The 12,772-nt window shown below is 52.2% G+C and overlaps 7 protein-coding genes across 7 annotated transcripts; 4 read left to right on the top strand and 3 right to left on the bottom strand.

Annotated features, from left to right (window-relative positions):
* Positions 1 to 233: 233 nt before the first annotated feature.
* ALT_1834 (CSN8/PSMD8/EIF3K family protein) lies at positions 234 to 1,237 on the top strand (the record flags this gene model as incomplete). Its single annotated transcript, XM_033559289.2, has 2 exons — positions 234 to 403; positions 658 to 1,237. 2 exons carry the CDS (start codon positions 234 to 236, stop codon positions 1,235 to 1,237), a joined length of 750 nt encoding a protein of 249 aa, XP_033415180.2.
* Positions 1,238 to 1,549: 312 nt separating this feature from the next.
* ALT_1833 (phosphoglycerate mutase, 2,3-bisphosphoglycerate-independent) lies at positions 1,550 to 3,289 on the bottom strand (the record flags this gene model as incomplete). The annotated part of the gene is made up of 4 exons (XM_033559288.2): positions 1,550 to 1,760; positions 1,827 to 2,409; positions 2,468 to 3,205; positions 3,259 to 3,289. The coding sequence occupies 4 exons, from the start codon at positions 3,287 to 3,289 to the stop codon at positions 1,550 to 1,552; spliced, it is 1,563 nt and encodes a 520-aa protein (XP_033415179.2).
* A 468-nt stretch (positions 3,290 to 3,757) lies between these two features.
* Positions 3,758 to 4,261, top strand: ALT_1832 (mediator of RNA polymerase II transcription subunit 9; the record flags this gene model as incomplete). The annotated part of the gene is made up of 1 exon (XM_033559287.2): positions 3,758 to 4,261. The coding sequence occupies one exon, from the start codon at positions 3,758 to 3,760 to the stop codon at positions 4,259 to 4,261; it is 504 nt and encodes a 167-aa protein (XP_033415178.2).
* Positions 4,262 to 5,772: 1,511 nt separating this feature from the next.
* ALT_1831 (glycine hydroxymethyltransferase SHM2) lies at positions 5,773 to 7,392 on the top strand (the record flags this gene model as incomplete). The annotated part of the gene is made up of 4 exons (XM_033559286.2): positions 5,773 to 5,808; positions 5,870 to 5,920; positions 6,012 to 6,376; positions 6,429 to 7,392. The coding sequence occupies 4 exons, from the start codon at positions 5,773 to 5,775 to the stop codon at positions 7,390 to 7,392; spliced, it is 1,416 nt and encodes a 471-aa protein (XP_033415177.1).
* Positions 7,393 to 7,979: 587 nt separating this feature from the next.
* ALT_1830 (putative prenylcysteine lyase) lies at positions 7,980 to 9,663 on the bottom strand (the record flags this gene model as incomplete). Its single annotated transcript, XM_033559285.2, has 2 exons — positions 7,980 to 9,460; positions 9,513 to 9,663. The coding sequence occupies 2 exons, from the start codon at positions 9,661 to 9,663 to the stop codon at positions 7,980 to 7,982; spliced, it is 1,632 nt and encodes a 543-aa protein (XP_033415176.2).
* A 470-nt stretch (positions 9,664 to 10,133) lies between these two features.
* On the top strand, positions 10,134 to 11,478 carry ALT_1829 (small subunit rRNA maturation protein TSR4; the record flags this gene model as incomplete). The annotated part of the gene is made up of 2 exons (XM_033559284.2): positions 10,134 to 10,262; positions 10,318 to 11,478. The coding sequence occupies 2 exons, from the start codon at positions 10,134 to 10,136 to the stop codon at positions 11,476 to 11,478; spliced, it is 1,290 nt and encodes a 429-aa protein (XP_033415175.2).
* Positions 11,479 to 12,048: 570 nt separating this feature from the next.
* Positions 12,049 to 12,631, bottom strand: ALT_1828 (tubulin-binding prefolding complex subunit YKE2; the record flags this gene model as incomplete). Its single annotated transcript, XM_033559283.2, has 4 exons — positions 12,049 to 12,099; positions 12,160 to 12,220; positions 12,285 to 12,480; positions 12,571 to 12,631. The coding sequence occupies 4 exons, from the start codon at positions 12,629 to 12,631 to the stop codon at positions 12,049 to 12,051; spliced, it is 369 nt and encodes a 122-aa protein (XP_033415174.2).
* Between the last annotated feature and the right edge of the window lie 141 nt (positions 12,632 to 12,772).

The raw sequence follows: 12,772 nt of genomic DNA, 5'->3' as shown, positions 1-12,772 counted from the left end.
TCCCGAATATACTCCGGTAGACGGAGAGTATACCGGGCGGAAAAACTATACGTTTCTGGACGGTTCCTCCGATCGACCGCCGCACAGCAGAAACAGACATCCCAAAAAACCCACCAAAAAAAGAACATCCCGCTATAGCGATCACGATAAACCCGCCTTCATTGCCGCCGTCTTGTGCCAGCTGACCCTCCTCATCTCCTCCTCCCCATATCTACACACGACGACTCAACAAAATGGGTGTCACTTTTGACAAGTGTGATACGCGGCCGGCGCATATCGACGCCATCCTCAACGGCCTGGACAGGTACAACCCCGAGACCACCACAGTATTCCAAGACTATGTTGCCCAGCAATGCGAAGAGCGCACATTCGACTGCTACGCCAACTTGGCTCTGCTGAAGCTGTGAGTTCCATCTTCTTGTTGTTACCAAACACCGCGCTTGCCCTGGATTCCTCATCGCGGGGGGGTGTTCAGATCGCATGGGACGAATGATGAACAACCTTGTTTTTCTTCATAATCACGTTTCCTATTACCTGACATCCCCCTGGGATGAATGTCGAGAAAAAGCAACATGTTCTGAAGAGACAAGTCCCATCAGCTAGCTTTATTGCCCTGACTTAGTCCATATACTTCCGATACTGACAAGATGTCAACAGCTACCAATTCAACCCTCACCTCCTCCAGCCCGAAACCGTCACCAACATCCTTGCCAAGGCTCTCACCGTCTTCCCCTCGCCCGCCTTCTCCCTCTGCCTTGCCCTCCTCCCCGCCCACACCCAGCCCTTCCCCACCGCCGACACCGACGCCTCCCAGACCTCCGACTTCGTTGAATCCATCCAGAAGCTCGCCCGCCTGTCCACCCTCCTCGAGTCCGCCCAGTACACCCAGTTCTGGTCCACCCTGAACTCCGATGACCTGTACGCGGACCTGGTCGCCGACGTCGCCGGCTTCGAGGAGCTCGTGCGCATCCGTATCGCCATCGAGGTCGGCAAGGCCTTCCGGGAGATCAACGCCGAGGTGCTGGAGCAGTGGCTCGACCTGCGCAGCCGCGAGGCCCTCGAGAAGTTCGTCACCGAGGTCTGCAGCTGGGAGGTGGACAAGTCTGGTCCCAACGGCACTGTTGTCAAGGTGCCCACGAACAAGGAGAACGAGGCGCGCAGCGAGGTCAAGAGCGAGCGCGTGGGTGTGGATATGTTCGGCCGTGTGATCAGACGGGGTTTTGAGCAGGCCGCGTGAGATGGGATATGACGTGTTCAAAATGGGGATTTTTCTTAATTCTTTTCCTTGCTCCCTTTTTCTCATCCTATTCTTAGAGATCTGGTTGTTGCATGGATCTCTTCTACTTGCGCTAAGACAACCCAATGATGATGAAGGTAGAACCAGCATGGGAGGTTCCGGAATGTCTTGGGACCCGGCGCATTTGGCGTTCTGAGATTCGGACTCTGTGTGTAAAAAGAAACAAAGTATCTTGATTCATAGATCCATAACCAGCTGGAAATAGCCTTTTCTAAACAAAAAGGAAAGAAAAAAATTCTATATATAAATGATCTAGGCCTTGACCAGAAGACTTTTACCGGACATCTCCTCGGGCTGTTCGATACCCATGGCGGCGAGGACGGTGGGTGCAACGTCTCCGAGGACGCCCTCCTCCTTCTTGAGGCTCCAGCCCTCGGGGGCGTTGGCAAGGACGAAGGGAACCTTGTTGGTTGTGTGGGAGGTCTTGGGAGTGCCCTTCTCGTTGAGCATCTCCTCCGCGTTACTGGGAAACGGATGTACGTTAGCCTGGAAAAGAAAGTCAAAAGGTGGAAAAACGACCGCAACCTACCCGTGATCGGCGGTGATGAACAGAACGTATCCGTGCTTCTTGCAAGCCTCGTAGATTTCACCAATGGCCTTGTCGGTGGCGGCGACACCCTTGATGGCGGCCTCGTACACACCGGTGTGACCGACCATGTCGGGAGGAGCGAAGTTGTTCATGATGAACTCGAATTTACCCTCGGCGATGCGCTCGGCCATCTTCTTGCCGACGGCTTCGGCGCTCATCTCGGGCTCATGGTCGTAGGTAGGAACCTTGGGCGACGGGATCATATCGCGCACCTCGCCAGGGAACTGCTTCTCGATACCTCCGTTGAAGAAGAAAGTGACGTGCGCGTACTTTTCGGTCTCGGCGACGTGGCACTGCTGGATGTCCTTCTTGCTGAGCCACTCGGCCAGCACGTTGCCCATGTGCTGAGGGGGGAAGGCAACGGGGAAGGTGTAGTCGGTCTTGTACTGGGTCATGGTGGTGATGTGGATGTTCTTGGGATAAGGGAAGTCGGGCTTGGGAGAGCGGTCATAGTCGCCCAGCAACTGGGTGATCTCACGGACACGGTCCGAACGGTAGTTGAAGAAGAAGAGGGTATCGTCGTCTGCAAGGCACGGTTAGTTTTTCGAACGAGCTGGTCTCCAATTCCCATAGAAACATACCCTGCACGCGCCTTTCCTTGCCGCCAACGATGATGGGCTTGAGGAACTCATCGTTCTCACCCTTCTCATAGCGCTCCTTGATAGTCTCGACAGGATCAGAGCTCTCTTCGCCCTCACCGCAGACAATACCCTTCATAGCCACTTCGACTCTGTCCCAACGCTTGTCGCGGTCCATAGCGTAGTAGCGGCCAACCACCGTGGCGATCTCACCGATGCCGACCTCCTTGGTGTGATCGAGCAAGTCCTGCATGTACTTGGTAGCGCTCTTGGGGTCGGTATCACGGCCGTCACCGAAAAAGTGAATGAAGACCTGAGGGATCTCCATCTCCTTGGCGACCTTCAACAGACCAACCAGGTGAGTGATGTTCGAGTGAACACCGCCATCAGAGACCAGACCCAGCAGGTGCAGACGACCATTGCCCTCCTTGGCGCGAGTAAAGGACTTGACAATGTTGTCGACCTTCTTCAATTCACCCTTCTTGAGGGTCTGATCAATGCGAACGCTGTCCTGCCAGACGACACGGCCAGCACCGATGTTCAGATGGCCAACCTCACTGTTGCCCATCAAACCCTCTGGCAGACCGACAGCCAGCGACGAGGCATCCAGCTCGGTATATCCTTGAGCCGTCTTTGAGTTCTCTTCGGCAAAGCCGGACATGTAGGGTGTCTCCGCGGCAGCGATCGCATCTCCGTCCTTGGGAGAGTCGGGGCCTGGGATACCCCAGCCGTCGATGACGACTATTCAACATTAGCGACCGACTTGAAGTAGCACACTATCGTAGAGAGCTTACTCAGAACGACTTTTTGGTCAACCTTGGTCATTGTGAACCTAGTCGGAGAGTTAGTTAATTGACTGATTTAAACGAACAATTTTGATGGGATGGAAATGAGTGAGGATAATTCGATGTAACTCACAGAAATGAAGCAATAATTTGACGTTAGGAGAATTGACTGGATGGAAGAAAGAGGAAAAAAGAGAGGGACAAAAGAATTGGCTGGCCGGTGAAAAACAATTGCTGTCGCTATCAGGATGATAATTACTACTATGGAGGGGGAGGGGCTGCGCTTCTTCCCGGTGACGCTTTTGGACTTTTCCTTCTCTTTCTCCGACGTCACGCTTCTCCCTTAGTTGACCTTCTTTCCCCGTGCGTTCTCGTCGGCCTTGGACTCGTTCCGACTCTTCCCTATAAATCCATTAATAATATTACCCATTCGGCACAGGGATTATCATATTGATAACCGAAACGTTTCCAGATTGTATACCAGATTCCTTAGCCTGGATCTTGCGCAATGGCGTCCAGGTCACCGACCGCGGCCACTCCGCTGCGGAAACCGTCATCTGCGCCCGAGACGCCTATGGTAGGGGAGCCCACGAACACAGCACCACAACCAGTTCCTTTCCCTCCGCCGCAGACATTCGACATAATTCCTCCGTTGCATGGCCTTCTTCTGCGTCTTCTTTCGGCACAAACAGCTGGTGAGGGCGGTTCAAGAACAGCTGGTGAAGCAGGCGGAGAAGCGCCATCAGGGTCGTCGGGTCCGGGCCAAGGTGCTCAGCAACAGACTTCGGCAACGGGGAGTGGACTTGCGCCATTGACTGCGAAAAATTTGCCGACAGAGGCAAGCTCGATCAAGATTCGCATACAAAAGGCACACGCGGTCGTTGAAAGCCTACCTGACATCGGTCGCTCGGTCGCTGAGCAGGAGAAGGAGATTGAGGAGCTCGAGAATCGTATCGCCAGGTTGAACGCGGTCATTTCTGATTTTGGGAAAAGGGCAGACACAGGAGCTTGATGGCTGGTTCAACAGCATGAAGCGAAACGGGTCTTGCAATAAACTTGTCGCCTTGCAAGGAGCGATTCCCATTGGGCTTGATCTGCCGCGGGCAGACTTCGAAGTACAATTGGCTGTTGGTCTCGTTATGCCCGCTCGACAGATAGTACATGGAGACTTGACTTCGGTCAGAAGTCCACTGAGACAATATACAAGCTCTCCACGGTGTCGTCCCATGAACTGCTGGGTCAACCTTGGCTCAAAGCTGTTGCTACAGATATGTTTCTTCGGCACTTTTTGATCCCTCTCATGGCTGGCTCTGAGGGTAGCACCTCACTTCACGACGGAAAATATTAATAAACCACCAAGACAAAAGTCTTGCATTGGTCCTTGACAATTGATCGCTCTAGGACTATGGATTTGGCCCTCCTCGTGGGGCTCAATACAAACTCGGCTACCACGGTCCCCGTTTCACACCCTGCAGGCAAAACAGCGGGTGCATGCTCCCTAGCCCGCAGATACATGCCTGATCATCACTAGCTTGGCACAGCATAGATAGCTACTATATCGCCCAGACTTGGTGACACTGCTGACCAGGGAGCTGTTACTCCTAAGGACAGACCGCGGCTGGATATCTTGGGTCGTCAGCAAATCCGGACGGTTGGTTGAGGTGTCGCGACCTAGAGGTCCACAGGGCAATCTTCGCAATGACCCTGTCTACTTGGAGCACTGAAATGGATCCTGCTGCATATATTGCGCGGCCGTCAATTGATGGTGCCTCTTGGATGAGGGCCACCCATTACCTCGCAAACTTCGGAGAGTCTTGGGTGCCCGTCCTATCAATGTGCACGACACAGAATCTTACGGATCAGATCGCCAGGGAACCACGGGTGGAATCTCAAAACTTTGTCTGAGTCGCCGGACGTTTTTGAGTTCTTGGAAGTCATGGTCGGGCTACTAGGAAGTATTGACGCAATTGATATTGATTTAATTCAAGCTTATGTTCCAATCCGTAGAGGCAAATGTTTTTTTGGATAGGGACCCTGCATTGAATCTGTAAGGATAGTTTGACAAGTGGCAAAGCGTCCAGTTCATTGACATATTGAAATTATCTAAGCCTGGGGTGCCGTTTCTTGTCGACTTTGGAATACGAGAGTAGAGAGATACTAGTCTAATCACAATTAGTCAAAAATAGAGCAAGTTTGATGGCTCCCAATCTAAAGAACAAATTTTCTCCGGTTTTTGCTAAGAAAGCGCCGGTGAGGACCCCGGTTGAACTTCATCAACCTCCGATGTCGTTCGGGCCCCGAACGTTGACAGCAGCACCAGAACTGCACTCATTGGCTTCCTGAGGCACCCATCCCGCCCACCGACTCCTCCCCCCACCATCACCGGATTTTCCTGTGCTCTTTTCTTCGCCTTCGTTCCCCCAACCTTTTTTCTCCTCTCTTCCCGTTTCTCTTCATCCCTATCATCTCACTTTACCCTTTTGTCCATCGTTTTCTTTCATTTGGACAATACCACCACTCACAATGGCCACCTACGCTTTGTCGCAGGCTCACCGCGAGGTGAATCATCCCACCTTGAGATTTGTCTTACGAGCTCACAAGACTGACTCATACGTTGTAGCAAATGGAGAAGTCTCTGGTCGACTCCGACCCTGAGATTGCTCAGATCATGGTATGCTCTACTGCATTTGTCCCTCCTTCGAATTGAGGTTGAGGATGAATAATACCGGGGCTGTTTCGACTAATCCAGGCTTCTCCAACAGGAAAAAGAGATCAAGCGTCAGCGCGAGTCCATCCTCCTAATTGCCTCTGAGAACGTCACTTCCCGTGCCGTTTTCGATGCTCTCGGCTCTCCCATGAGCAACAAGTACTCCGAGGGTTACCCCGGTGCTCGTTACTACGGTGGTAACCAGCACATTGATGCAATTGAGCTCACCTGCCAGGCTCGTGCCCTGAAGGCTTTCAACCTCGACCCCGAGAAGTGGGGTGTCAACGTTCAGTGCCTCAGTGGTAGCCCTGCCAACCTGGAGGTCTACCAGGCTCTCATGCGCCCCCATGACCGTCTCATGGGTCTGGATCTTCCCCACGGAGGTCACCTGAGTCACGGTTACCAGACTCCTGCCAGAAAGTAAGTCTCCATCGTTACCTTCTGTCGTCGAACAGTGTGTTAACTTGCCCAGGATTTCCGCTGTTTCTACCTACTTTGAGACCTTCCCCTACCGGGTCAACACTGAGACCGGCATCATTGACTACGATACCCTCGAGGCCAACGCTGAGCTCTACCGTCCCAAGTGCTTGGTTGCTGGTACTTCTGCCTACTGCCGTCTCATTGACTACGCCCGTATGCGCAAGATTGCCGACAAGGTTGGCGCCTACCTGATTGTCGACATGGCTCACATCTCCGGTCTGATTGCTGCCGGTGTCATTCCTTCTCCCTTCGAGTACGCCGATGTGGTTACCACCACCACCCACAAGTCTCTCCGTGGTCCCCGTGGTGCCATGATCTTCTTCCGCAAGGGCGTGCGCAGCACTGACCCCAAGACCGGCAAGGACATCATGTATGATCTTGAGGGTCCTATCAACTTCTCCGTCTTCCCTGGTCACCAGGGTGGTCCCCACAACCACACCATCACTGCTCTGGCTGTCGCCCTCAAGCAGGCCGCCACTCCTGAGTTCCGCCAGTACCAGGAGCAGGTTATCAAGAACGCCAAGGCTCTTGAGGTTGAGTTCAAGGCTCTCGGCCACAAGCTCGTCTCTGACGGTACCGACAGCCACATGGTCCTGCTGGACCTCCGCCCCAAGGGTCTTGATGGTGCTCGTGTCGAGGCTGTCCTCGAGCAGATCAACATTGCCTGCAACAAGAACTCCATCCCTGGTGACAAGTCTGCCCTGACCCCATGCGGTATCCGTATCGGTGCCCCCGCTATGACCAGCCGTGGTATGGGCGAGGAGGACTTCAAGCGCGTCGCTCGCTACATCGACCAGGTCATCAACCTTTGCAAGAGCATCCAGGCTGACCTGCCCAAGGAGGCCAACAAGCTCAAGGACTTCAAGGCTAAGGTTGCCTCCGACTCTGTCCCCGAGATCCTCGCTCTCCGCAAGGAGGTCGCCGAGTGGGCCAGCACCTTCCCCCTGCCTGTTTAAACATCAGGGCAGAACAAATAATCTCACATGATACCAAAATATGCTTTTCTGGTTTTCTTCAGGCTTTTGACGAGTTCAACATCATTGCGTATAAAATTGGGTCGCCGGGAGTACGTTCAGGGGTTTTTACAGGTCTGCTTTTTCAACCTTACGCGGGTCATGGGATACGGTATACATGAGCATGAACAAATATTCAACATTTCTTCAACAGGACGAAAGGTTCACTGTCTGGCCACAAATTAGGCTTTAGCTACCATCAATCATCTTGACCAAGGTAGTCTATGAATGGACTAAAAAGATTAATGATTTCAAGATATTCCCTTTCGCAACCATTCAACTGTAGTTCCAACTGTCCTCATCTTATCCACTTCGAATGCTGCCGAGCTTCTCTCAGCTTGTCATCTTCAGCGTCCGTTTCCAGCACGGGCTTAGTGAATTAGAATCTACATGATCATGTTTCAGGAATATGATTAGGGGAAGGATTGTTGTCTTGCAACATGAGCCTCATTTCCACCATCGTGGGCAGGCATTTATATACTTCCTGTAGCTGCAGTGAGACAAACTAAAGGAATATATCTTCAAATCTCTCAGAGCTCAGTCTTTCCCTGGCGAGTCGTTTCCTGGGCACTGCTGCCCTTTTGATCCTCCCATGACTGCGAGATCAACGAAGCAATATTCTTACCCATCAGGGCACTGGTCTCCATGGTCGAGATGAAGCTCTCAATGCCGCCCGTGTACCAGAGATTCGGCGCAAGCATGGTGTCCTCGAAGGTAACACGCGGGTAGAGGAACGGGTACGGATTCCAGATTTTCTCATGGTGCCAACTTACATCATCCTGTGGAAGGTCTCCAATTGTCGAATTGGTGGAGAGTCCTTTGTGCCCGAGACCGAGGATAGTGCCCACGAACGACGCGGTGAGACGCTCGGGCGAGAACACCTTGTACACGTACTGTTTCTCGTGGGTACCGTCGCTACGCCGGACTTGCACAGTGCGGAGGGTACTGATGCTCCAGAAGTCGGCTGGGCCGACGCCTGCCTTGTTGGAGCCCAGGTCCACCCCGCGGGGAAGCGTCGTGAGAATGGTTTCGGGAGCGCGACTGTCTGAGGGGAGATTGAAGAACTGCGGAGAAAGGAGATGTGGTGAGGAGAAGAGGGTCACATGGAGCTTGACGTAGGGGATTTCATCGGGGACGTGCTCGAGGGGTGGTTCGATAGCGATGTCTGAGTATTGTAGTGGACCCGCGATAACCACCTCGTCGAACACGGAGCTTTCTTCGACTTCGGTAGCCTTGAACCCGACGGTCAATGTGCCGTCGGCATTCCGTTCAATGGATGTTACACTGTGATTGACTCTGACATCGGCCTCTGAGGACGTCAGCATGCCATCGAAAATCTGCCAATTGCCGCCCTCGATAGAAACCGCTCCGTCCGTAGCCATGCAAACCATCGCCTCGAGACCGTGGATCAGAGGTAGATTCTGCCCGTAGTTGACCCGCGTGCTCGCTTGAATCACGTCCCGTGAAAAGTCCGCGGATATACCGCTATTCTGAAGCAGCACATCTCCCGGGACTGACGTGGTATTTAGCAAGTCAACTGCGGCCGCAGCCGAAGTAAGCGATCTGAATGGGAAATAAGGCGAGTCATAAAGTCGGAGAAACTTGTTGACGGTGCTTTTCATTAAGCTCTGAGTGCGGATCGGTGACCATCCATAGCGCCATAACAGTTTAGCAATATTCCACCAGCTGTAGGTGTCCTGTAGCACCAGCACGAATTGCTCGCCATCCCAGACACCAATCGTATCGTCAGACTCTCTGGGGCGAGCGTGGTCGGCGCTGCGGACAGTAAGTCCCAATTCCTTGGAGGTGTTCACTAAGTTATAGTTGACCGACACGAAGATTGAGGCTCCCAGCTCTACTGGGTACTTCGGATCATCCAGCGCGTTGACGGTTGTTGAACGGCCGCCGATATATGAATTCCGCTCATAGACCGTGATGTCAACTGGAACCTGAAGAGAATCTGCAAACTTGCGCAAAGAGTACGCAGCCGATGACCCTGCAGCCCCGGCTCCTGAATCGATGTTAGTCTTCTATTGGTAATATCCAGATATCGAGCTGCTCACCGATTATTGCAACCCGTTTTGGGCTGTCGCGAGGTGTACCTAGGGGTTGTTGTTCTGCATTGATGAGCGAGGCAAAACAAAGGACTATTGCAAGTGAGACAGTAAAAAAGCGTAGCAATGCATGTTGGATAGACTGCGATGAGGAATCCATAAGTGCATTAGATGTCTTCCAATGGTATAGTTGATGCTTGAGAGCACTACCTAGGATCAACCAAACTACTAGTACGTCACTGATGGAGTTCCGGCCAAAACAACCTCGATTCACTGTCTCAATCGGAACCACAACTTTCCATCAATAGACGATAGTATGCGATATACAAAATTGAGTCTCCTTGTTTAAACAGAACAATATATCAGATGTTCTTCACAGGAAGTGGTGTCGTTGGGGAGGATGAGGCCCCAAGACAGCACATGAGGACAAATCGTCCTAGTCCATATCCGGACTAGTTTAATACCAGGCTCGTATCGCTTATCGCGCCCGATCTTTTTTATCTTTTTTTCGGAGGTAAAGAACTTTTGGAGGGGTGATAGCGCTACACTTTGCTTGTTGTTCATATGCAATTTCTGGAAATAAAACTCAAGTCTAATCGTTTCCTTTGTTGATTACTAGATCTCACGACAATGGACCCGTACGACAGCGATTCCTCGGGTTTCGATGATGAGGGGGATTTCACTGAGACCGGAGTGCTTCTAGGATATCCTTCCGAAGAAGTCATAGATGATACTATCAGTCACCTTGGAGGCTGGCCGGTATGTGACCGACTCGACCCTCAGGGGATGTATTCATACTGATCCCCATCCCTAGACATGGCTTGACGATTCTACCCCGCCCCCAGGTGATTTCGCCAACTGCAAGGTTTGCAACAGTCCGATGCTTCTCCTCCTTGAATTGCACGGTGACCTTCCCGCTCATTTTCCTGATGATGAGAGACGGTTGTATATATTTGGATGCCCCAGAAAGGCATGCAACAAGAAGCCAGGCAGCATCAGGGCGTTGCGCGCAGTGAGGAAGCTCAAGGTCGAGCAGGCGCCACGGAAAACAGAAGAGAAGCCGAAGGAGGACAAACAACAGAAGGTCGAGGCTCCCAAGCAGGATCTCGGAGCGAGTCTATTCGGTACTACCTCCCTCACTGGCAGTGTCTCCGCGAACCCGAATCCCTTCTCCTCATCGAACACATCTTCAGCGATTGCCAGCAACCCATTTGCGGCTCCTACTGCAGCACCGACGCCAGCTAAGGAGACCTCAACTACAACACCATCAACTAACACACTGTCCGAGACCTTCGCCGACAAGGTCAGAGTCTCCTCCCCACCCCCAGAAACTATGCCACCGGAAGCCGCTGGACCCGCTGCCCCTTGGCCTGAGAAGTCCGCCTTCCCAGCTCCGTATCCGCAGTTTTACCTGGACGCCGAATATGAGACCCTTTCTCGACCCTCCACACCAACAATACCTGCGAATGTCACCATAGATAACACCGAAGAGGAGGAAACAGGCAAAGGGTCTTCTTCAGATCTCAAGGATGCCTTTGAGTCTGAGTTGGACAAGGCCTTTATCCGATTCTCAACACGCTTAGCACACAACCCAGAACAAGTTCTGCGCTATGAGTTCCGTGGATCTCCGCTCCTCTATTCTTACACAGACGCTGTGGGCAAGCGACTCCACGACCCGAAGCATGGCACCTCCGGTCCGCGGGTGACGACTGTCGCAAGTGGTGCGAGCCGGTTCCCACGCTGCGAGTACTGCGGTAGTGAACGTGTCTTTGAGCTACAACTTGTGCCGCACGCTATTACTGTCTTAGAAGAGGGCCGCGAGGGAGTCGGCTTAGGACTCAAGGATGATGCTGGTATGGAATGGGGCACCATCATTCTTGGTGTTTGCAGTAAGGACTGTGGGCCGAAACAGGTCGGAGTAGTCGGATGGCGTGAGGAATGGGTCGGCGTACAATGGGAGGAGTCGACGAAATAGATTCACAAGCGATGATTTTATAGCCACAGGTAGCGTTGGAGACCCATTGAAAAGCAAATATATCCCAATAGCGCTCAATGATCTGGTGTCGCAGACGACTCATGACTAGGAGTGATCCGTTGCGTATGTAAGTGCGGGCCATTCTGACTGTACGAGCTATTATTCGTCTTGACTCTATGGACAAATTCAATGCATAGTCTTCCAGCATCGGCTAACACCCGATACGACTTCAAGACTGCAGCTCAACACAAAGGGGGTATATAGAAAGTTTCGCCGTTAGAACCCTCCAGACAGGCTTCACACATATTGGTTAGTGACGAATACGTCGAGAAATCGGCAAAACAACCCTCCTCTGACCCGACCCGGTAGTTGACCAGACTCGCTTAATCTGGACTAAGCGAATCTGGACTATCCTCTTATGATGGCCAAAGGAGCGTAGAGCACGGCTTGTATCACACAGACGAGGTGGAGCTTCGCGAAAAGGCATTCCCAATAGGAGTGTGGCCTGGCATCGTTGACATTAGGATTAGACCTCCCAGGGAACCGGATTGAACCAGGATCTCAGAATTCTCAAGCGGAAGCGGCAGCTTGCTGCTGAAGCTGAGTTTGGAATTGAACAATCTGCCATGACAATAGACCGTCAGAACACGACTATGATAGCTTTCTGGAGGTATCTCTCACCTCCGCGCGCTTCTTCTCGGCCTTTTCTTGAGCCTCCTTGATCTGTCCCTCAATTCTCTTGCTATTGCTGCCGTCAGCCATGATCTTCGATCCGTGCTGGAAGTATATGATAAGGGAAAACGCACATTTCCTTCTCAATAAACTCAAGTCGTCCGTTTACAGCCATGACGGCCTCGTTCTTGTCTTGCTTCAATAAGACGGGCCCCACGATCTTGTAAATTTTCGAGTCCTCATCCAATTTGTCGAATTCTCCCTGCACGCCCTTGTTCTCCTGCTGTTGCGACTCGAGTTTCTGGCGAGCATCGATGAAACCTTCGAGATCTGGATATGATATCGGCAGCGCGTTAGAGCTTGCGATGATGCCATCGAGTTGATTGAATCGTTTGGATGCTGGAAACCGGGATCACATACCAGTTTGTAGCTTCTGATACTCATCAGAGAGAGCCTGAAACTGCTTCTGCGGGTCTGCCATAGTGTCTTAAGTATCCTCAACTACTTCCAAAGTTGACTGTGGTTTTGGCAATGCTGTCTCTTGAGCGTGAGGGGCGTTGGCGGGGACACAAAATGCTGGTAATTACCGTAATGACAGAACGGTAAACAACGACCAAACCAG

The sequence above is a fragment of the Aspergillus lentulus genome, assembly GCF_001445615.1.
Source record: "Aspergillus lentulus DNA, contig: Alt04, strain: IFM 54703, whole genome shotgun sequence".
NCBI lineage: Eukaryota > Fungi > Ascomycota > Eurotiomycetes > Eurotiales > Aspergillaceae > Aspergillus > Aspergillus lentulus.
This window is presented reverse-complemented; position numbering and strand designations above follow the sequence as displayed.